Source organism: Thalia democratica, chromosome 5, assembly GCF_965202585.1.
Source record: "Thalia democratica chromosome 5, ktThaDemo2.hap1.1, whole genome shotgun sequence".
In the NCBI taxonomy this organism is placed as follows: domain Eukaryota; kingdom Metazoa; phylum Chordata; class Thaliacea; order Salpida; family Salpidae; genus Thalia; species Thalia democratica.
This window is the reverse complement of record NC_139169.1, coordinates 48,072,130-48,095,487: the sequence shown is the minus strand read 5'-3', so window position 1 is coordinate 48,095,487 and position 23,358 is coordinate 48,072,130. Positions and strand designations below refer to the sequence as shown.

Below are 23,358 nucleotides of genomic sequence, written 5' to 3'. Positions count from 1 at the left end.
TAAGATCAAATTTCCAAAAAAAAAGTGTTTGACAAAAAGATTGTCTTTTATCTTCAGCTACTTCAAATTTAAAATAAAAAGCACTTTGGTAAACAGAGATGCTGATATATACATATATATATATATATATATATATATATATATATATAAACAAACCTGTAAATAAGTAATGGCTTGATTTTTAAAGTATTTAAAACTCAGTAAAAAATCTTTGTTAGTATAAAAAAAAAATTAAGTAAAATTCAATTCCTAGAACAAAATACACAGTCTAAAACATAATTTAAAATTAGTAAAAAAATATTTATTTTAGGTCTGTAAAAAAGTATTTCTAGTATTTAACTTTGAAATGTCAGAGTCAGAGTCTGACACAGATCTGCTTGGAAAAGCAAATAAGAACAAAAGTAACATAAAATTAAAGCCTACCCTAAGCACAACTACAACTAAAAGAGATGAACTTAATATTAGGATTGCTTCTTTACAGCAAGAAAACAGAGTGCTTAAAGTTGAGTTGGAGACATACAAAATTAAAGTTAATGTGTTGTTAGAGGAGAATCGAACCCTAAGAAGAAACAGTGTAACTATTCAAGCTAAAGCTGAGCAAGAAGAAGAGTACATTTCAAACACATTGATGAAAAAAATTAATGAACTAAAAAAAGAAAAAGAGACACTTGTAAATAAGTATGAAACTGAAGAGGAATTTTTAACAAATGAACTTCAAAGACAATTGAACCAAATAAAACAAGAAAAAGTTGAGCTTGAGCAGACTTTAGAAAAAGAACAAGAGAAACAAGTAAATACATTGATGAGAAAGATTGAAAAGCTAAAGCGTGAAACTCATGATAAACATTTTAAGTTGGAAGAGCTTAGAAGAGAAAAAATAGAGTTAGAAAACACACTAGAAAAAGAACAAGAGGGATTAGTTAATAGACTTTGGAAAAAAATGGATAAACTAGAAACTGAAAAAAGGTTATTACAAGAAAAACTTAATCAGCCCATCAGTGCTCCACCTTCTCCAAGACAGTCTGTGTCTTTTGATCATCATCATCATCATCATGCTGGTAATAGTGATAATCTTACAGCACATGTTCGTTATCTGAAAAAAGAAGTTGATTGGCTAAGACGTCAGTTAGCAAATGTACAAAGTGATAGAAACTCAAAAATGACAGTATTGTTAAATGACGAACGCCAGCTGAGAGAGGAAAATGCCCGCCTTCATAGACAGCTTATGGTTGAAACTGAAAGAAGAGAGGCTTTATCAAGGCAACTTTCAGAATCAGAATCCAGTCTAGAAATGGATGAGGAGAGCAGAAACAACTTAGAATCAATCAGAGGTGAGTTTCCTCATTCTTCAGGCTTAAACAGTCTAAGAACAAGGTCAATTTCAAGTCCTGTACCAAATATCATGGCACGCACTTCATCATACTTACCTCCTTCAGTTGCACACAACTCTTACTCGAAAAGTGGGTATCCATCACACCCCTCTCCTGCTTCAAGTGTGACATCAGGAGTGGGGAGCAGTTCTAATTTTGCTTCTCCATCTCCTATGACCTCTTCAAAGATGACAAATCCGTCATCAGTAGATAGCACAGTTCCTGGTGCCTCACTACTCTCTGACACTGTCTCAGTTGACTCTGATTCTCACTCAATGAAGTCTGATACTCACAGCATGATGTCAGTATCAGAAGACAGTGGTTTTGCTAAGCCTGAGGCCTGAAATCATCAGCTATTCAAAAATCAATAACAAGGTATCTCATGCAAAAAGTTTTATACTTCTACATAAACTTTTTTATATGCATTTTACTTGATAGAAAGCCTTCCATTTTCAATGTTAGACTTTAAAAAAATAAGTCTGTTGCAAATTGCTATCTAAATCTCTTAAAATGTCTTCAAGTTTGCTAAAACTCATTTAAAATTTAACAGTCTTACTGTTATAAAATTTAAATTAGCTTTTTTAAATCTGATTAAATATTTTTTTTCACTGCTACAAATACTAAAAACTAAATAATAAAATGATAAGGATTATGTGTTTTCAATTTTTTTTTATAAAATATGTAAAATACAATTAACTTTTTGTAATTTTTTAATGGTATGTTTTTGAAATCTTTGTTATTCATTAGACTATGAGTTTTCTTTCTTATAACATACAAGTGTTTAAAACTTGAAAGTTTACTGTTTACTTTTGATTGTTCTTTTTATGTGTTTTGTGTTATGAATGAAGCATTAATTTACTTATCAATTTTTGAAATAAAGTGTGTATTTTTATAGATATCCTTACAAAGTTTTTTAGAAAAAACATATTAAATATTTTTAATTTAAAGATTTAAATTAACTTCTAAAGTTTTAAAGTCTTTATTGCTGCACAGAATGGTAATGAATTCTGTTGAAACTCTGGTGTTCATTCCGTCTTAGGCTCACTTTTTGTGTAGTTTAAACTAGTTTTTTATGTATTTATTTTACAATACTATCTAGCTCAGACTTTAGAAAAAATAACCACAATTGTACTTTTTAGAGCTATTTTTAGACAAATGTTGTCTTAGCATGGCTTCTGAAAAATGTAAAAAGACAGCATGTCCAACGGTTTGTAGTATAATTGGCTTGTGTCTTATCATTGCTGCTACTACTATCATTGCCCTTGGAACTGTAGAAAAGCTTGTCAAAACAATGGTCAATTCAGTAAGTGTCTTTCTTAAAAAAATTAACGCATTTGCTTATGTGTTTTCTATATAACAAAGTTTTTAGATAGTAAAATAAAAATGTAGAAAAAATTTATCAAAGTAGAAAAACAACTTAAGGTTTTTTTACATTTTATATGCTTAACAGTAAGTTCAAGTACACATCTTTATCACTACTCTACAGGATTGCTATAAAATTTGCAATTCTTGAAAAACCTAAGTTTGAAAATTTAAGCAAAAAGCCCCTGGAATTTAAGATATTATAAAAATACCTGAAAAAACCTGGAATTTTAAACATTTTTTACATGTAAAATAATGAAACTTTGATTAAATAAGATTATATTTAATGATATATGATAAATTTAATGATCTATTTATGTGGTAGCTGTCAAAATTGAACAAGCGGACAAAATTGAACAAGTGCTTTAAATTACACAAATATTCTTTTGCACGAAGACACTTTTGCACAAAGATAAAATTGCAGAAAGATACTTTTGCACGAAGCGTCACTTTTGCACGAGCAGACAATTTTGCAAGTAGACATTTTTGCACGGGTTAAATTATTATTATTTTTAAAGTTTTTGTATTAATTTTAATTTTTTTTATTTTTGATTATTTACTATTATTTTTTTCTATCACTGTTACCCCTTACCCTCAGTTGGTAACTTTTTTTTTTTTTATTAATTTATCTTTTAGTTTTTTTTATACATTCTTTTTTGTATATTTTACTGTTGTGCAAAATTGACCTTTGGTGCAAAATTGCCTTCGTGCAATTTTTTTTCCTTGTGCAAATTAGTCTTTGTGCAATTTTGTTCTTGTGCAACTTACTCCCCTTGCGCAATTTAGTAACCTTAAGCAATTTTGACTGGTTCCTATTTAAGTATCATCTAGAATTTATTTGTTATAAAACACAATTGAAGTAGCATTACAGTATTTTTTCAATATTTTGTACTGTATTTGACAGTAGCATAACTGTAAATTTAACGTTATACTAAAAAATAGATAAAAAAGTTTGTACTTTCAAAATCCTGAAATTTTTTTTCAAAAAACCTACTGTAACCGTGTCACTAGAGCTAATGTTGTAATTTAAAATAACACTTATTTACTAGATGTATTTTATCATTTTCAATTATTTTTAATAAGTATTACAAATTAGTATTTATATTGTTTTTAGAATATTTCATAGTATGATATCTATTATCTTTAAATAAGTCATTTCTAAACTTTTTACCCATATCAAATATAATTATAGTCCTCTAATTTAAATAATACTTAAAATTTATGAAAGAAAGTTTCAAATATCTTCTAGGTGTAGTTAATTACCTTAAAATTATATTATAAAACTCAAGTAATATTTTAACTGTAGTTTTTTTTTTCTGGTACCTAAGTATTAGTAATTGTTAATTTTTATCGAACTCATGTCTTAAATTAAGCCTTATATAGTCAATAGAAATCTTTAAAAAAATAAAAATTATGATAAGTAAACGATTACACATCTAATAACTTTTTAAAATAATTTTTTTACAAAATTTTCATTAGTAGGTAAAATTATATAATATTTTTTGCCGGAACGGGTCAGAAAAGCACAGTCGTCACTTTAGCACAGAGTGACACTTTAGCACAGGGTGAAACTTTAGCACGGAATGATATTTAAGCACATAGTGACACTTTAGCACAGAGTGACACTTTAGTACAGAATGACATTTCAGCACAGAGTGACACTTTAGCACAAAGTGACATTATAGCACAGCGTCACTTTAACACAGAGTGACACTTAAACATGGGATGACACTTTAGCACAGGATAACACTTAAGCACAGAGTAACACTTAAGCATGGCGTCACTTTAGCATGGACTGACACTATTTGTTTATGCTTAAATAAAATTGTACTGTTATTTTAAAAAATCTAAAAAAAAGTTGTGCAACATACAGACTAAAAGTTAACAAGGTTTAAATATGTTACAACTTAAAGCTTTAACTAAAACTTCGTGATAAATATAAAATACTACTAGTTATTTTAAGCAAATCTTAAGTTTTTTAAAATAATATAGAAATTATTTTTCAAATTATTTTAAATCATTTTACTAAAACATTTTAACTAAGGTATTTTAAAACTTTGTTTTTATATTTTCAACATAAAACTGTTTGTATAAACCTAACAACATACACGAGCTCCAGGTTTTTTATAAAATTTTTAATAAGCTTAAATTATTTTTAGTAAGTTTAGATTTAAAGCATAAATTTTAAACAAAATGTGTAAAATGTAAATATTAATCCATACTGATAAATAAATAGCCTTTGTTTTTTAAAGCTCCGATAACTTAATAGATTACAAAAAATTTACCTAATTTATTTTTAAAACACATGTAGATTTGTTTATTGCAATACAAAAAGATGTAAGTTCCTCTTATTTCTACATCTATGTGTGTTGCAACTTTTTAATACGTATGTATGTGTTATAAGATTTATATATAGACTACTACAAAGGTGATTAAACTTAATTCACAATATTTTCTATCTATATCTTGTTTCGAATTTAAATGAAAACAATAATTTACCGGAATTCCTACGCTGGTATAGAATACAATTTTAGTAGAGATTAAATATAGTTTTCTAAATTTCGTTTATGTACGTTCTTCTAGTAAAATTTAAACTAGTATTTTTCATAAATAAAGTTCTAATTCCAACCTTGTCAGCCAAGCAAAATGTTTAGCCAAATTGTAAGTAAATTATTAGTTTTTTATTATGTGAATTAAAATAGTACAAGGTTAAAGAACATTTACCAGCTAATTTACCAACTCCTTGCTCTCTAGTACTTTATTTTATTATTAAATCTAGTTCTTCCCAAAAAATAGAGCCTACTAAAGATTTTTTCTAACTTATCGCTACCTACAAGTAATTTCTCTTAATGTAATTTGTAGTTTTACTTAAAAAGGCTGCCAAGCTTGTCTTACAATATACTCCTTACTTAACTATAATTTTAAATAAAAATAACTTTGGTAGATATTCTTCCCCTTAAATTCACACTTTAAAGCGCTTAAAATGCATGGTCAACAGGAAGCTGACTATGTACAGTTAAGTTTTAAACACTTTATTGAATATGTTTATAATTAGTATTCAATTTAATTACCTAAAAGTATAAATTGTGGTAAAGTTTCATTCCGTACTAAAGTGTTACTTTGTGCTAAAGTGTTGTTCTGTTCTAAAGTGTCACTCCGCGCTTAAGTGACGCCGTGCTAATGTGACACTCTGTGCTAAAGTGTCTACCAGTGCTAAAGAGTCACTCTGTGCTAAAGAATCACTCTGTGCTTAAGTGCACCCTGTGCTTTAGTGCCTCTCCGTACTAAAGTGACGCTGTGCTTTTCTGAGACCTGCCCATTTTTTTTTGCATGACTATTTTTACAAAACAAAGTTATCGCTTAAAAGTTTTTTAGTAAAATTTTATTTTAACTTTTGTAAAAGAAATATTAAAATTTAAATAACTCTTTGACGTGTTTTTAAATAATTTTTTTTGGATTTGTATGCTCAGTTTTAAAGACTAATTATACATATCCACTAACCCCTTTTATTATTATTTAAGTATAAGTTTTCTGCAACTTTTTTTCTTGAAATAATGACTACTTTAATTTTTTTATATAATATACCTAAATCTAGAAAGTATATTTTTTTAAAAGAATTACAAGCTGTTTAGGTCAAGGCATACCTTAAAATTGTAGATGTTTTCCTAATTATCTAATTGTAAGTAAAAATAAATGCATTTATAAATGTAATTGAGAATTTCGAAGTTCTTTTTGAAGTATATAATGTTTTGTATTATTATATAAACTACTGGGTTTTTTCTAAACGCTAAAACAATATAGTTGTTCTAAGGCCATAGGGGGGGGTCCGACTTTTTTTTTTACAAAAAATAACTTTGTCTTTTATATGAAAGCTTTAAATACAAACTACAAGCCTGTTTTATAGAATTCAAAAATATAATTTAACTTTTGAGATATTTTATTTTTTGTAAAAAGTTTCCGATACAAACGTATGGACCGCAAATTTTTCGGGGTCAATTTTCTCAGAAATTTAAAAATTCACTAAAAACCTATCTCCTCCTTCATTTTTTGACCTAGAGACTTCAAATTTTCAGGAAATGTTCCTTTTAATATTTTGAAGAATCTGAATGTTGGAATTTTTGAAATTTTTAAAAATAAAAATTTTATCCACAAAAAACTAAAAAAAAGGGTAGTTTTTTGACAATAATTTTTTTTTTACTCAAAATTAAAAAAATTTCTACAATAGATCTCTTTAAAGTTTAATGATACACATTCTGTAAAAATTTGAGAAAGATTACTCAAAAAATGAAGGAGGAGATAGATTTTTAGTGAAATAGTTTTTTTTTCGCATTTTTAGTTTTTGCCTTCGATAAGGAACCTATTGAACGCCCTTTCTTTGATCGCTTATATCTCAAAAGTTACTTTGAGTTTTTTAAGCGGTTAAAAGTGTCTGATAGCTCAGATTAAATTTTACAAAATAAGATCAAGTTGTAAAAAACGAAGTGGACCCCCCCTATGGCCTTAATAGATAAAATTTTCAACATAATAAAAGTTTGGTAAGTTGTTTTTTAAAGTTTCTTATTTTAAGTATTTATCCTATATTTTTGAGGCAATCTTCATCTGAGAGTACTGAAAGTTAATTTTTACTTAGTTAGTAGTACTGAATTTAAATAGTTTTTGTCTGTAAAATTTTAACATAACAACAACTCTTAAACAAAAAATAAACTATTTTCATAGCTATAGTTTATTTTACTATCCAATACATAACTTATCAAAATAAGTCATATCATTTAAAAAAGGTCTTGCTGTAATAAAGTAAAGCAGGATTTATATATATTTTTAGATTACATATTTGAATAAAACAGACTTTAGTATAGCTTTTTCATAGAAAAATAAAACAGCACAACATAAGCTATCAACCTGTTAAATTTTTACAAATTATTGTTTAGCAATTGGTTCTAAGTTTGGAATCTCCAGCTTTTCATCAGTGGATGAATTTAGATGGAAATCCACCAATTTACATGCAGTACTGGTTTTTTAATGTCACCAATCCCGATGAAATAGTTAAAGGTGAAAAACCAATAGTCAAGCAAATAGGGCCTCTTGCTTACAGGTGCATTTTAAGAAAGTGTATATAATTTATGTATACTAAATTCTTCAAACAAGATAAGAAATTTAAATATTTTGTTAAAAAAATAAGAGATAAAACTATTAGAACTAGCTTATTTCAGATTAGGTAAAATTTAAAAAATAGTTAAAAGTAAATTATTGCTAATTTTAAAATGGTAGTTTTAGAAAAAATAAACAAACAAGTAGTCTATAAAAAGAAATAATCAAAGATATTTTTATCTACTTTAATTTAAAATCTCGAACAAAAATTTACCTAATAAACAGCAGCTAAAAAATTGTTGTCACTAAGTCCGTAAGAGGGTTCATGTTTTTTACAAGCTGTTCTATTTTTTTTGATATTTATCATAGTTTTCAGACAATTTTTACTATATAGCAAAATTAAGAATATTTTTTAAGAAGTAAGAAATCAAAGTTGGTGAATTTTGTTTATCATGAAGACCTTTTTTGTTTATTCTAAGAATAAAGCATTTCAAATTTTCAATAGAATTGTTTATTAACATGTGTAAAACATTGTTCAAAAATTTTACAAATTGGTATTTTATTATATATAATACTTAATTATTAAGAAGAAGCTTTTAACCTATTAACATTACAAACAACTTAAAATCCTTAGGATCCGAATCGTAATCTAAAAATACAATCCAGATCCAGCCGGATTATAGTTTTAAAATAAGATCCGGATCCGGCCGGATACTAACTTTATGGATCCAGTAGATTACTATTTTAAAGTTGTTGCGAAAGGCGATTTCAATTATTAAATCAGTTTATTTGTTAAGTCATCAAATTTATTTATTTATTAGAAAATATATTTATAACATTATTTTTTTAATTTTCAAACTTAACATGAATTTATTTTTAGTATGAATAAAAGTTTAATTTTGACCTTGTTGCAGCTTGCCCTTTATTGTAGTTGTTTGTATGGTTTTAGTTTATACAGTCTTGGTAATTTTTATATAAAACTTTTAAATATGAAAATAATTACAATTGAATATAATTTTGTTTTTATTGTTAGTTTTTATTTATTTTATACAAATATACGAAATATAACATTTTGTTTTCAATAGTATGACACATTACTTAAGACATTGCATTTTATTCAGAATGTACCAACCTAGGTTTGATGTTGCATTTTTTGTCAATAGCACAGTTAAGTACAAATACAATCATACTCTAGTTTATGATGAAAAACATTCTACAGTTAAACCTGATCAATATATCACACAAATTAACCTGCCACTGATCGTAAGTTTTTAAGTTTTAGTTATGGTAGTGCCATTCAAGACTTATAAATTTTAGCAGTCTTTAACAAACGAGCATAACAAACCAAGCTTTACACGTTAATATTAATCTAATTACTTCTAAAAGGATCTCTAAGTGTTTATTTTAATAACTTGTATTTTGATAAAAAATGCTTTCAGTTGTTTATGGTCAATAGTGAATTAACATATTTTACATAAGACTGTAGACACGATGCTAAAATCTGAGAAATTACCAAAATTAGTAGAAGATTTGGTTAAAGAATTTGTATCAACTATGCACGATTCTTCGTTGTTTGTCAATAAAACATTTGAAGAACTTTTGTTTGGTTATAATGATCCTATATTTGATTTTTTGCACAAAATTATAAAAGACAAAGTACCACCTCAGTTTGGTCTTTTTTACGGAGTAAGTTATGTATAATTTTTTAAATATTTTAGCTATGAAAATAGTTAAATTTACTATTTGTACTTTTAGCTCTACTATTCAAAAATGTATAATCATTTTAAAAATCTTGAAACGTTTTAAGTTTTTCATTGACTATTACTTGACTACTTTATAAATCTTTTTAGATTTTTTGCAAAATTTTAGAATATAAAAATAGTATTATTTAATTACAAAACGATATTTATTACTACTTTGTCTTTTATCTAACTTTTCTAACAAAATTTGAAAAACCTTTCTTCAAGTCTCAATATAAAAATATTAACGCCTAGAATAAAGGTGTGCAACGTACGGCCCGCCAACAGAAATCTCCGCAAATTATTTTGAACTTTTAATTTAAAAAACGTTTGCAATTCAAGCATTGTAGATGTTTTTAATAACAAATACCATAAGATATACTTATAGTTTTATTTTTAGTACACATTTTTAGTGCTTATTAAATCATTGTTTCAATAAAGATAGGTTTATTTTCAAGCAGTATTATTTTATTGTTACTAATATAGCAACAATTTTTAAATTACACGGGCCGCAAAAGTTTTTAAAGAGACATATTATTATTTTTAACACCCTGTTACTATACTTCTGTTATGCTTTACCAAATAATTATGTTGTATGTTCTATATATAGTTTTATACTTAGTTGATTAGATGTTTGTCCGTAATAACAACTGAATGAGAATAAAGTTTTATAAGTATACTCTTTTAATTCTTTTTTTAATCATTTTACTTGAATTGTAAAACAGTACAACAATTCAGATGACGGAGTTTATCTTGTGAATACTGGAAAAGACGACATTAGCAAAGTTAATTTAATTGAAAAGTGGAACAGTAAACAGTAAGTTTTTATGTAATTAAATTTAATTATTATAATCTTTTTACTTTTTGTGGATTTAACTAATATATTACCAAAAAGTAAACAGTTTAATCGCCATTTTTTCTTTTAATTTGCTTAATATAGCATTATAGAAATTTTTAAACAAATAATAAACCATAAATATTAGCTACATTTTATAAATGTGCAACAGCTATTTAATCATATTTCTGTAAAGTGATGTGTTTCAAAAAGTAAATTAATTCTCGATAAATTTTAAATACTTGATAATTGCGACAAATAAAATTTTTCTGATCAATAGTTTATTGACTTATTATAAAGCAAATTTATTACACTTTTTTATCTCTTGTAAGCAAAAGCCAAAAGTATTTTGAAATATTTTTAGTCTTTAGTGTACATTTGAAAGTTATAATTTATCAAGTTCCTTGGTGTTTTAAGAATTTCCAGAAAAACATTATACATAGTTAAACAGTAGTTAGAAAAACTATTTACATTGCTATGAGCACTTTGCTATGAGTGTTGTATTGTACGTAACACTTTTATGTGTTACTTAATGTTCCTTAATTCATTGAAAGTTGCATGATTTTTAGATATAATGTTTGTAATCAGCATTATTTATGATAAGTTTATTAAACATGCAAGCCAAAGTCATCTACATTTGCAACAGTTTAAACCAAAACGTGCCTTAGTTTGAACTAATTATTAAAGTGTATATTATCAAGAAAAAGTTATATTACAAGTTGATGCTTGTTTAAAATTTGTTGCTGAATGAGTCAATGTGCAAACTTTTATATTGTTGTTTATAAAATGTTATAGTGAAATTTAATTACAAAACTGCCTGTGCTTTTGTAAGATTTTTGTAAATGTTGATCTTTGATCTAGAAAATTTACTTGCAAATTTGCTTTCTAACCTTAAACTAAATTAAGTAAGTAATATTCTTAAAATAAGTCCGGAGTTAAAATAAAGTGTTTTATTTTGTGTAAAAACATGAAATGCGTTTATACAACTTAAAGCTTATTAAGGCCATAATGGGGGGTAAAACACTTTTTTTTTACAAAAATTAACTTAGGCTTTTATGTGAAAGCTTTAAGTACAAACTACAAGCCAGTTTTTATAGAATTCAAAAATATCATTTAAATTTTGAGATATTTATCTTTTGTAAGAAGTTTCCGATACAAACGTATGGACCGCAAGTTTTTCGGGGTCAATTTTCTCGGATATTTTTAAAATAACTAAAAATCTATCTCCTCCTTCATATTTCAAGTAATCTTCTTGAGATTTTCAGGAAGTGTTCCTTATATTAAAAAAAAAACGTTGTTTATGAATTTTAATAATTTAAAAAAATAAAATTTTATGTAAAAAAAGTCTTTTTTAAAGTCCAAAGTAACGTTTTTGTTTATTGTATAAAGATTAAACTGTAAAAGTTTGAAGAAGATTGCTTGAAAAATGTAGGAGGAGATAGATTTTAAATAAAGTAGTATTTTTTCGCTGTTTTAGTTTTTCCTCCCCATAGGGAACCTATAATGCGGCCCGACCTGGTCATATCTCAAAAAATAATTTGAATTTTTTAAAACGATAAAAAACATTTTGAAGCCTAGAAGCAACTCTGTAAAATAAGATCAACTTGTAAAAAACATGGTTAACCTCTCTATGGCCTTAAAAGGAACAACATTAAATCATTAGTCTGAAAATTTATGTTACAAACATATTGCTAACTATCTGTTTTAAAGTTTCAATTGAAATTATAGTTAGAAGGTTGTTTTTAAAATAAGTTAGTCATAGTTGTAATAGAGCAGGTTTTCTTAAACTTTTTTTCAAATGACCCTCTTTTAAGAATTTAAAAAAGCTATGGCCTCTTATAAAAATTACTCAAAATACTACCATTAATAACACTTAAGACCTTTTTTTTCTCTTCACCAACAACTCCAGAATATCAAGTGTAAGTTTCAAATTATGACCTCATGGCCTCCTTGTGGCTCCTCAACTGCACTTGCCCCCCTTTGGCCCCTTTGCTGCTAATGGCCCACTTTGGGAAACCTTGTATTAAAGTTTAACGTTCTTGTTATAAATATTAAAATCTTAATGATTAAAATAAAAAAAAACTGCACCTGCTTTCAATTTTCTGATCTAGACAAAAATGTTTTATAGAGCAATTAAAACACTTAAACAACTAGAACGTGCTTTAATCAGCTAGGTTATTTAGAAAATTTAAATAATAAATTTTTACTAGTGCTAAAGTTTATTGAAAAATGAAAAGTATTTGTATTGTAGTTGTTAAGTTAAAGATTAAACATGTTTAATTTATTTTCCTTAGAAAACTTAATTGGTGGGGAACTAATGAAACCAACATGATTAATGGCACAGGTTTAATTTGTTTTACTGTTTAGACGTATTAAAAGAATTTAAAGCTAAACAAGCATAGAATAAGTTAATATATTTTTGTAGCTTACGAAAAGCATGTTTATAATCTTTGTTTTGCCAACTGTATGAATTTTATATATACCTTATTTTTTATTAAATAAAACCGTATTTAAGTTTTTAACTGATCAGATTTTTGACAGTGACATAACTATAAATTTTTATAAAACATTTTTAAAATTATTTATTTTAAACTTATACATAATCAATGCTTTTAACAGATGGAGTTTTTATGAATTCTGGTATAACAAAAAATTCTACCTTATATATCTATAACAGTGATATTTGTCGGTAAGTGTTTATGATGAAATACTTTCTAGATAGCAAGTTAAAATAAATGATATTGAAATAAGAAGAATCCAAAAAACCGTTGTTTTATAAACTATGTTTTATGGTAGGGGTCTTTTATCCAACCCGATAGGGCAGACAAGTAGAATATCTAGCCAGCGACGTATACTCAGTAATATTCATTGAAATATAATTTTATAACAATTAGGTTTAAAATGTTTTCTTATTTTTAATTGCAATATTTCTAAGTTACCAAGCCTGCGAAAAACTATATCTGGTATATCTGCCGACAATAAAAGTTGTTTAATCGTATTTTATTGTGTAGTGATTAAAACACAGAGAAGTACTTAATAATTAACTTTTTCACTGTTATGTAAGTTAGGTACTTATTATTTATTTTTTTAAGATCCATTTACGTAACTTTTGACAAAGAAACTGAAGTAAGAGGAATAAAAACTTGGAGGTTTAAAGTCCCACCTGAAGTGTTTCAGTCTCCAAAAAAGAATGATGCAAATAGAGGATTTTGCTTAAATTACCCTGGCTAGTTGAAGCCTTGCATAGAATTTTGTTGAATATTATAATTTACTTTAGGTATAGAATAGTATAAAACTTGTTGCTGAATCTGTCAAAAATTATTACATATTTTGTTTTAGTAGAAAAGTAAATGCTAAACATTTAATTTTTTATATGATTAACTACAGAAGACTGCTTGTTAGACGGTGTATTGGAAATAGCAACATGCAAGGATGGAGCACCCGTCGTTACATCGTGCCCTCATTTTTATATGGCTGATCCAATCTATGTGCAAGCTGTTGAAGGTATGAGTCCACAACCTCTAATACACCAAACTTATCTTGACATTGAACCGGCATGTTGTTTTTATTACTAGTATACTAAATTAAAATATCGAACGAAGATAAAAATGGTTTAACAAATTTAAATTTTAGTATTTAACAAAGTTGATTTCATTGATATTACAATGTAATTATAATATAGTTATTTTATTATCAAATCGTTATGTCAAAAAATTATATGTAAATGAAACAAAACAAATCTCATATATATATTAAAAATTTTTGATAGAGCTTTTTATTACCAGAACTTTATTTTTAAGGTATAATTAAAATAATTTATTACATAAAAAAAAGTTTTGTTAACCAAACTCATAGTTTTATAAGTTGTTACATTTAAATTTTAATCATTTTTCAAAAAATATATTTTAAAATTCTTTTTGTAATATGTATAAAGTTGAATTTTTCTAAATTTCTAAATTTTAAACTTCTAAATGCAATTTTTCTGTCAACTAAATAAACAACTACTCATTGCAAATATTAACTCACATGCTTGCTTATTTTGTTTATTTATGTGATTAAATATAGATGAGCGGTGCGGTTTTTCGAGCTAACAAGAGACTCCAAATGAATATCAGGCTTAAACCTAGCAAAACTTTTAATGACTTGAAGAATCTTAATGAAACTATTTTCCCCATTGCTTGGTTAAATGAGGTTAGCTCTACGTGTATATAAAGTAAAATATAACTAAGAATTAGTAACTTTGTAATAAGATGTATTTGGAGCATGAAACTACCTTTGTTCCTTTGTTTTAAGTCCAGCTGAAAATTAGTCAGCAAATAAAGTTTATACCATTTACATAATATTTTTTTATCCAATAGTTTAAAATTAAAATTAGTTTTTGTATAGTTATAGTATATAATGAATTATATTTTGTTTGTCATGCTTCACAAATTTTTTATAACTAAATTTTTCTAACTTTATTTTTCTAATTTTTTTTTTGTTTCAATTTTTAACCTAAAACTTAACAATAATGTTTTAAAATAAAAGGTTCGATCATAATATACTCGTTAGAATTTGTGAAAGTAACTATGTAGTATAAAATTTATGAATAAAATACTTTTTTATCATATTATTTAAATAGCTATAGTATATTTGTAAAAATTATAAGTTTGCTTCTTATAAATACTAAATTTAAAAATGATTAGTGCGAAAATAACTATGTAAATATGCGTTCCGAAAGTTTAAATAGTTTTAGATATTTTTCCAAAATATTTTGGATTAGAAATTGTAGTTGGCATAATTTCTAATGAGTTTACTTTAACTTAACTTTGAAAAGTAAGCAAAGTTTTTTTTCACTTAGATTTTATTGAAGTAAAGTAGCGAAAATAGCCATTTGTTTTAGTAATGTTAAGAAACATGTCTTAGTTAAAAATGTCTGTAATTTTTTTTAAAGTTTGGGATTAGGCATCTTAATCTTTATAGTATTTATTTTTTTTAGTTAGTTTTATACCTGATAAAAAGCGATTATTTGCGTAAAATATGTAAATCTGAAATCTTGTTTTAAACAAGTTATCAGTTTAGGTTATCATGTTTTGTATATATGCGTCACAATAACCACTCGTATGTAGGTTTATAAGCAATTTGTCTGTTTTTCTGTTATTTATTTTAGTACAATATTTTGTAATTTATTGTTATATGCTCTTCAATTGGAATTATTCTTAAACCAAGTTGTTCAGTTTTCATTGAACTTTGATCATGAAAGAAATTTCACTCGTTATGTTTACGCTACTTCAAAAATTGTGTATTCAAGTTTTTTTTTTGTTTTTTTTTTTTTTACCAATTACTTGTTATTTTTACTACTAAAAATATAATTTAGAATTTTTATTTAGTACATAAGGTTATGGTTCTAAACTATATATAAAATAAAAATTTCACTACTCTCCTTAAATTTTTTAATCACGAATAGCAATGAATGTAGCAAAATTTATCATTTTAATTTTTTTTTATTATTTTTAAATAGTTTTTTTTTGGTATTTAAAAAAGTAAACGCAGTTTAATTAAGTAATAATATATTAGTCAAGCACTTGTTTACTAATTGTAATTTTAGTAAACGGAATTTGAGTTATGATCAGTTGTTTTTAATTAGATTTTTTTAAAGTAATTTCAAAACGAAGAATGTATTTTTGCAATAAAGATATTTTTTAATCAAATACTTTTAAGATGTTCTCTGTAGTTTCTCCAAGTTAAAAGTACTTTAAACCATAATTTGTAAATGTTTAGTTTGTCTTGATACTTCAAACATTAGTTCTCTTAGCTTTTTTAGTATTACGTTAAGCAAAATGTAAAACAGAGCGTGTATTTAGACGAAAACAGTAGTGATATGTTCAAATCGGAAGTTGTAAGGAGTATAAGCATTATCAACTCTTTGCAATTTGTCGCCCTCGGACTCGGTATATTTATCATTCTGATCGTCTTAATAAACATTACTTGCAAGGTTTGTGTTGCTTACTCGTTTAGCTGCTTCCATAAGAACTAAAATGAAATTAAAGTAATTTTTATCTTGAATATGATGTATTTATCTACAATTTTATAAAAATACTTCAAAAAAAAGTAGCACGCTTATTTAAAATTATAGTTTTTGCTATTATATAAATTATTATTATTATTATTTTTGTTATACAATTACTTTGATATCTTCAAAAGTGAAATTATCTTCCAATAAGAATAGAAAGTAGTTTAAATAATTGCTTTGAAAATAGTGTAATACTTTTTTTAATAATTTTTTGTGCAAAATATAAGTAAATTATACATAATTTTAATTATGAATTTTTTTTTATAACTAGTTTTTATTATTTTCAAACTGCATTTATTATAGAGTATGCGAAATTATTTTATAGGAATGCATAAGTGGCAAAAAGTCTGAGGGATACGAAGCCCATGTCAATATTGAAGAAGAAAGTAGTTCAGTTAAGTCGTACTCTACTGCCTAAACCATTATTTGTTTAAATTTCTGTTTCTTTTGTTGTACTTGTTTTTAATTTCATTATTTATGGTAAATTTCGATAATCATATTAAATCTTATTTAAGAACTAAAAAGTTTATAAAGTTACAACACTTAAAATCTAATAGTAACTTACAAATTTTTTCAAACTCAAAGATGTATTTATTTGTATATATTTTTAAATATAAAAGTACAATATAAACTAAGTAAGTTGTGCTAAGTAATTTAATTACACAAGCTTAACTTTGTTCTAATAGTTTATATTGACGTCTTTCTTCTAATTTTCAGTATTACCTTTTAAAATAATTAAAAAGCATACTTCAAAAGTTGGAAACAGTATTAGTTTCAGTATAAAGTAAAGCAATCATTTATAGTGCAATATTTTTGTATAATTTTCACTAATAAACATTATTCAAAATGACTACTTCTTTACAGTTAAGTTATTGTATAACTTCAAAATTATGTTAATCAAATGTTTTCTAACTGCTCTCTATGCATTATTAGTAATTTATTCAATGCTACTATTATTAATTTATATAAAGTTTTTCTATAATTTACAAAACCAAAAAAGTATTACAAAGCTATTGATTTTTCTATTACAATGTCAATTAGTTAGACTGGATCATCAAGGAAATGTGTAAATCATAAATAAAAACATCTGTATTTAATTTGATGTAAATATTTATAATTTTATGTATACCACAGATGTTCTTGTGCTAAAACTTTATTTCAACTAACGGCGTTTCACTGCTCTCAAATAAATTTATGAACAGATCTACGAAGTCTATAAAATATTAACACACATTAGAAAAAAAGCAGAAAAAGCATGTATAATTATGTATAGTGTTTATGTAGGTAGTAACTATAAATGAACTTTATGGTTTAAAAACAAAGTTTGGGATAAAAACATAAAATTATAAAATTGTCTACAAAAAATTTATTCCGATAAGGTATTTATAAATAGTAGTTATTTACAAATACTGGTATTTATTCTGATAAGCTTGGCTTATCAGGATCTCCAGGATTTAACGCCTTTTAACGTTACATCTTATAATTTTATGTATACATATTTACAAAAAACTATATGTTTCATAGCTCTATTTGTTCTTTAGCTTAAAGCTTAGCACTTTTTGGTGTACAAAATAATAAAACTTTGTTACTAAGTATATATCTTTCAAGTTTCCAATCAAAAAATAAACATCCTTATGTCGTCCCATTTAAGATTTTTCTTTGAAAAATAATAAAGGATTAAGATAACTCATGTCACAAGATGCAAGGTTTGACTGAAAACTTTTAAATTGGTTTACAAAGTCTTTAAAATTAAGGGCATAGGGGATTACCATAATTTTTTTTTCAAAAGTTAACATTGGCACTTATTTTGAAGCTCAGAGTATATACTACAAGATAATTTTCATAGTATAAATAAAATTCAATTAATTTTCGAGATATAACAAGTTTTGTGAAAAAGTTCCAATACAATCGTATGGAATCGAAAATTTTCAAGGCCGATTTTAAAAATTTACTAAAAATCTATCTTTTCCTTCATTTTTAAAGCGTTTAATATAAATTTTCAGGAAGTGTACTTTTCAATATACAAACAACTTGTAGGAAGCGGATTTTTGAAAAAGTCATAAAAATATTTATGACCAAAAAAAAATTGTTTATGAGTTTTTTTTTACAGAAATTAAAAAATCTGTTTTCTACAAGTTGTTAAAATTTTATTAAAGATTACTCTGAGAAAGTTTTAAAACAATTGCTCAAAAACTGAAGGAGGAGATAAATTTTAATAAAATAGTCTTTTTTTGCCCTTTTAGTTTATTCATTGTGTAAAGAACTTATTGGAGGCTCTAGTTTTGATCGCTTATATCTCAAAAGTTACTTTAAGTTTTAACAAGCGGTAAAAAGTAACAAGGAGCTTATCTAATTATGCAAAAAATAATAAATTTGAAATAAAAAGTTTTGCAACTCCATCCCCTATACCCTTAAAACTAAGTGTTCTTGTTTTTACCGACTATTTCTTTAAATGTTCAGAAAACAAAATATTAGGAAGTTTATATATAAATCACTCATCTTGAAAGTTCGAAAAGCTTATTTAATTTTATTGTTCAACAGAGAATTATCGCTAAAAATTGACATTATTATAAATAAAATTTTATTCAAGTGTAAAATTAAAAAAAAAATCTAGTAAAAATAGTTGTCATAACTTGATTCTATGTCAATTTCAAGAATTTAAGGCTAATTTCAAGGCTATGTTTAACTAAATTTCAAATCATCATACATCTAGTATTTATAAGTAAAATGTAAATTATTTATTACTGAAAGATTAAAGGAAGTTTCGTTTATAACGGCTCTGCTTTTGAAACAAGTTTCATTTGACCCTAAAATTCAAGCATAAATGGCAACTCTGCACGATGGTTAAATCAATACATTTAGTATTTTTTGTTGTTAACCATCTGTTCTCATCTGGTTATGAGGATAAAAGAAGATATTGGTGGTAGATGTTGATATTTATTTTCTGCTTTTTCACAAGGTTCACCTCGTGCTACCGTACAGCAGTAAACTGCAATACAGGTACAATTAACAGCAAACGTAGCTTAAGCTTACCAATGCAGCAGTTTATCTTGGAGTTGACTTATGCGTTCAAACAATGAATAAGTCAAATTTAATAAAAGCTTTTAGAATTTTAATATAAAAAGTCTTTCCTAATCGTTGATAAAACTTTTGTTCCTGAAGAAAAGTTTTCAGAGTTTTTTAAAGCAGAGGGTATGCTGCAGAGGTACTATATATATACTAGAATATAGGGTCTTTGATACCGTACTACTATTATTTATTAGTAACCTCTCAGTTCCAACCGCGCACAATTCACTTCCGATTAAGTCCGAGAACCGCTTACCGACCAAGGGTTAGGGGTAAAAGTGATAGAAAAAAAAACATCGGGTTGGAATTTTGAGTATACCTATTTGTTATAGAGATTTGCACATAAGTGTTAGTGGGTAGTGAGTAAAAGCTATAGTGAGCTAGACCTACCCACTTCTCTCTTATCGGCTAGGCCCCTTGATCTTTTTAAACCTGGCGTTAAAATACGTTTTACTAAAGTTGAAAATATATTACCTGGTTTTCCTTGACTCATTAAGTAAGCTTAGTAATTAGTAAATTTACATACGTAAGTTATAAATAAATTTTAATGAAGTTAATATATTAATAAATGACAAAACATCTAATCCATCTGTAGAACAAACAATAGTGCGAAAAATAAATAAAACAAATAAATTCTACAAAATATAAACGATCTTATTGAATGTCAGAAACAGTCTTAAATGTGGTTTGCTTTGTGCACAAGTTGAGGACTGAGTGAGTGCAAAAACGACTAGATTTTTATAAAGTTATTTTTAATAACGCACAACTGGCGATCATTTTTATAACAACAAAATTTATTTATTATTATTTATTTTTACGTATCAATTGTTTTATAGTGACAAAAACTTTGTACGGTAGAAAAATTGACATTTGTTTTGAGTTTTTAGAAAAAAAATTCACGTCGAAAAGAAATATACAATTCTAAAGAATTTACAACTAAAATATTAAGGAGCTCTAATTTATCTTTAACATTAACATCACTAGTAGTCTTTAATTTTATAACAAGTCGAACGATTCATTAATTTCGATAAAAAACTACCTACAGCGAAATTTTCTATTCTTCAAAACTATCTGAAAAATAACATTTTTTTCAACATAACATATTATTACATATATCTACAAATTTATATGTTTTTGTGAACAAACATACGTGGCTTTAACCAGCAACATCTAATCAACATCTACTTAAGAGTTTATTAAACAAGATTAGTGTATCAAACAAGGAAAAGAAAGTTAGTAAATTACAAAAATAAATTGTAGTTCAGCGATTAGTCAACATTTGATTGACAATTCAAAATGCTTTGTAGATTAAAGTTTGGGTAATTAAAGATAACATCAAGAGCTCGTAATGATTTTCATCTAAAAACTCCAGAGGTAGTTTTTATCTTAAGCCTAAAACCAGAGCAGTGCAAACAAAAGAAATTATTTATTCGACCATATTGTTTACTTCGTTAAACTTGGATTATTTAATTTCATGCTCTATTTACTTAATTATTATGGTTGTGTTACAATTCTATATTATTAATTATACATATACTTAATTTTTTTACTATTATAACTGTGTTACTTTTTTATTATTTTTTTTCAAATGCTCAAATTCTCAGTTTTTTAAGTTAATGTTATTACAGTAATTTTATACAAGAACTAAATACTGATGAGCGTGGTCGAAAAGTGTTTCTATTTTGTTTATGTATAATAAAATAGTAAGGATTTATAGTTGTGTATTATTATAATGGATAAACAAGTGGTCTTCAAGATAGTCGAAATCTGTGCACACCAAACTGCAAAAACAATATTCAGTGCCCCCAAGTTGAAAATTTAGTTACTTACTATGTTATGTTGTACTTTGGTGAAAAAAAATATATAAAGAGAAAAAAAAGTCACGAAGTATTTTTTGATATTAATTATTTTCAGAGTAAAAATAAGGTCACGTTGTAACTGAAACTGCCGCCTGCGAAGATTTTTATTTTTTAAATTTGGTCCGCGACTACCAGACGCCTGCCGACTCCTGAATTATCTAATGCACTTTTTATATAACAAATTTTATACTGTATACAGTAACCTGCCACCTAGGTACGCACTTCCTAGGTACGAACTGTCGTTATGGTACGCACTTTTTAGTCGAAAAACACTTAGTTCAAAAAGCTTTTTTTTTTATACTTTGAAATTAAAAACACAAACCTATAAGTAAAAATACAATTGTATGATACATTAAAATAGTTTATAATGTATAAAAAATTAATAAACAAAAATTAAAGGAACCAGAAGTGAAGTTATGACCTAACAAATACAAATCCAATATTAAAAGCGAGCATATCAAACTGTATCCTGGACAAGACATTAAACTGTATCCGTGGTGTACGACTAGGTAACCGAAAGGTTTTTTGTACAACAGGTCTTTAAACCAAAATTTTTGAACGCTTAATTTTTTGTGTCGTTCACAAAAACGTCCACGTGTTGCCGACCCCTGACATACTGAAATAAAACTTGTGTAAATTTAAGATAAATTGCACAAAAGTTACATGAAATAATTAAATTTATTAAATAAAGTTTGTAGTTTAAACTACTTATGACGTAAAGTTCAGGCAGTTAGAGTTAGTTACTTTTTGTCATAATAAGTTGTTTTGTTTAAAATACAACTTCTTTAAATGGTAGTTGGACAAAAAAAACTTCAACTTAGTAAAAGGTCAAGATGGAATTGTTTTACAAAGTTTGCAAAACTAAACAAATTAATATGGAAAAAATTATAGAGAAATAGAATTAACTAAACAAAGTAAGTATTTTGCTTAATACATAATAGTTTAAAATTCAAACAATCTATAAACTTCTATAGAAATGGTTGTTAAATGAAAAACATGTGTATAAAAAGAAATATTTAAACTTTAAATGCTTCTTTAATACATTTTTTGCATTCAATAAACATTTTATAATGAAGGTAGTAGACTTTTTTATTGTACAAAGCAAGTTCTAGTTAAGTTTTGTACATCTTAACGATTCAAACAGCTTTTAGTTTATAGAACAGTTTTTAGAGTTTATATAGACTAACCAAAAACTAAGATAATTTCAATTAATGTTTGAAAGTAAAAATAAAACAGTAGGAAATAAATTTTTGATAAAAAACGTTTGAAAAATCGTAGTTGTGCAGAAAGCTATAGTAAAGATTCTAGAAACGAGTGTAAATTGTGATGTGTCTAAATTCTACATTTCTGTCACTCCTGTGTATAATTACATGACAGCCCTGGGCAAGACCTTAAAATGTATTCGTGGTGTGCGACTTCAATAACCGAAGGTTTCTTCGTGCACCAGGTCCTAGGACCAAATATTTTGAGCGTCTTTTTCTCGTTTAATAAACATGAAGTTACAAAAATTGGAGATGAGTTAGCTTTAAATTAACAATATAGTTAACTTAATAAGGTTTTTTTTGCTTAATTTTCTAAAATTTATACAGTTTAAGTTTATATTAATATTTATTATTTTTATATATAAAAGTAAACTAACTACAAAATCTAAAGTTTAAATACATATATATTCTAGCAACCTTTATTTTTAGACAAATTATATTTATGTAAACTTGTGTTTAACATTATAACATAGAAAGTACTAACGAGGTATTCTACATTTAACTATTCAATATTAAAAAATTATTCAGTTGTATTGGTTTGTAAATGATCAGGATAATTCTAAACTGATATAACTAGCTATTTAAACCTGGATTTGTGAAATTTTGATTACTTTTATGAAATTCTATAAGTTAATATATCGCTAACAAAAAAATCTAATTATAACTAAATTTACAGTAATTAAGGATATTAGTAATTTTGATTAATAAACTTTCAATTAATCAAT

The 23,358-nt window shown here is 25.9% G+C and overlaps 2 protein-coding genes across 2 annotated transcripts; both read left to right on the top strand.

Moving 5' to 3' along the window:
• Nucleotides 1-315: 315 nt before the first annotated feature.
• On the top strand, nucleotides 316-2,504 carry LOC145837157 (coiled-coil domain-containing protein 6-like). The gene has a single exon (XM_082944925.1). The coding sequence runs from the start codon at nucleotides 347-349 to the stop codon at nucleotides 1,712-1,714; it is 1,368 nt and encodes a 455-aa protein (XP_082801051.1). The 5' UTR covers nucleotides 316-346; the 3' UTR covers nucleotides 1,715-2,504.
• A 9-nt stretch (nucleotides 2,505-2,513) lies between these two features.
• Nucleotides 2,514-17,103, top strand: LOC145837156 (lysosome membrane protein 2-like). Its single transcript, XM_082944924.1, has 12 exons — nucleotides 2,514-2,673; nucleotides 7,661-7,824; nucleotides 8,942-9,083; nucleotides 9,300-9,506; nucleotides 10,285-10,376; nucleotides 12,689-12,738; nucleotides 13,014-13,083; nucleotides 13,487-13,620; nucleotides 13,782-13,948; nucleotides 14,460-14,585; nucleotides 16,225-16,368; nucleotides 16,772-17,103. The coding sequence occupies exons 1-12, from the start codon at nucleotides 2,539-2,541 to the stop codon at nucleotides 16,862-16,864; spliced, it is 1,524 nt and encodes a 507-aa protein (XP_082801050.1). The 5' UTR covers nucleotides 2,514-2,538; the 3' UTR covers nucleotides 16,865-17,103.
• The last annotated feature ends 6,255 nt before the right edge of the window (nucleotides 17,104-23,358 follow it).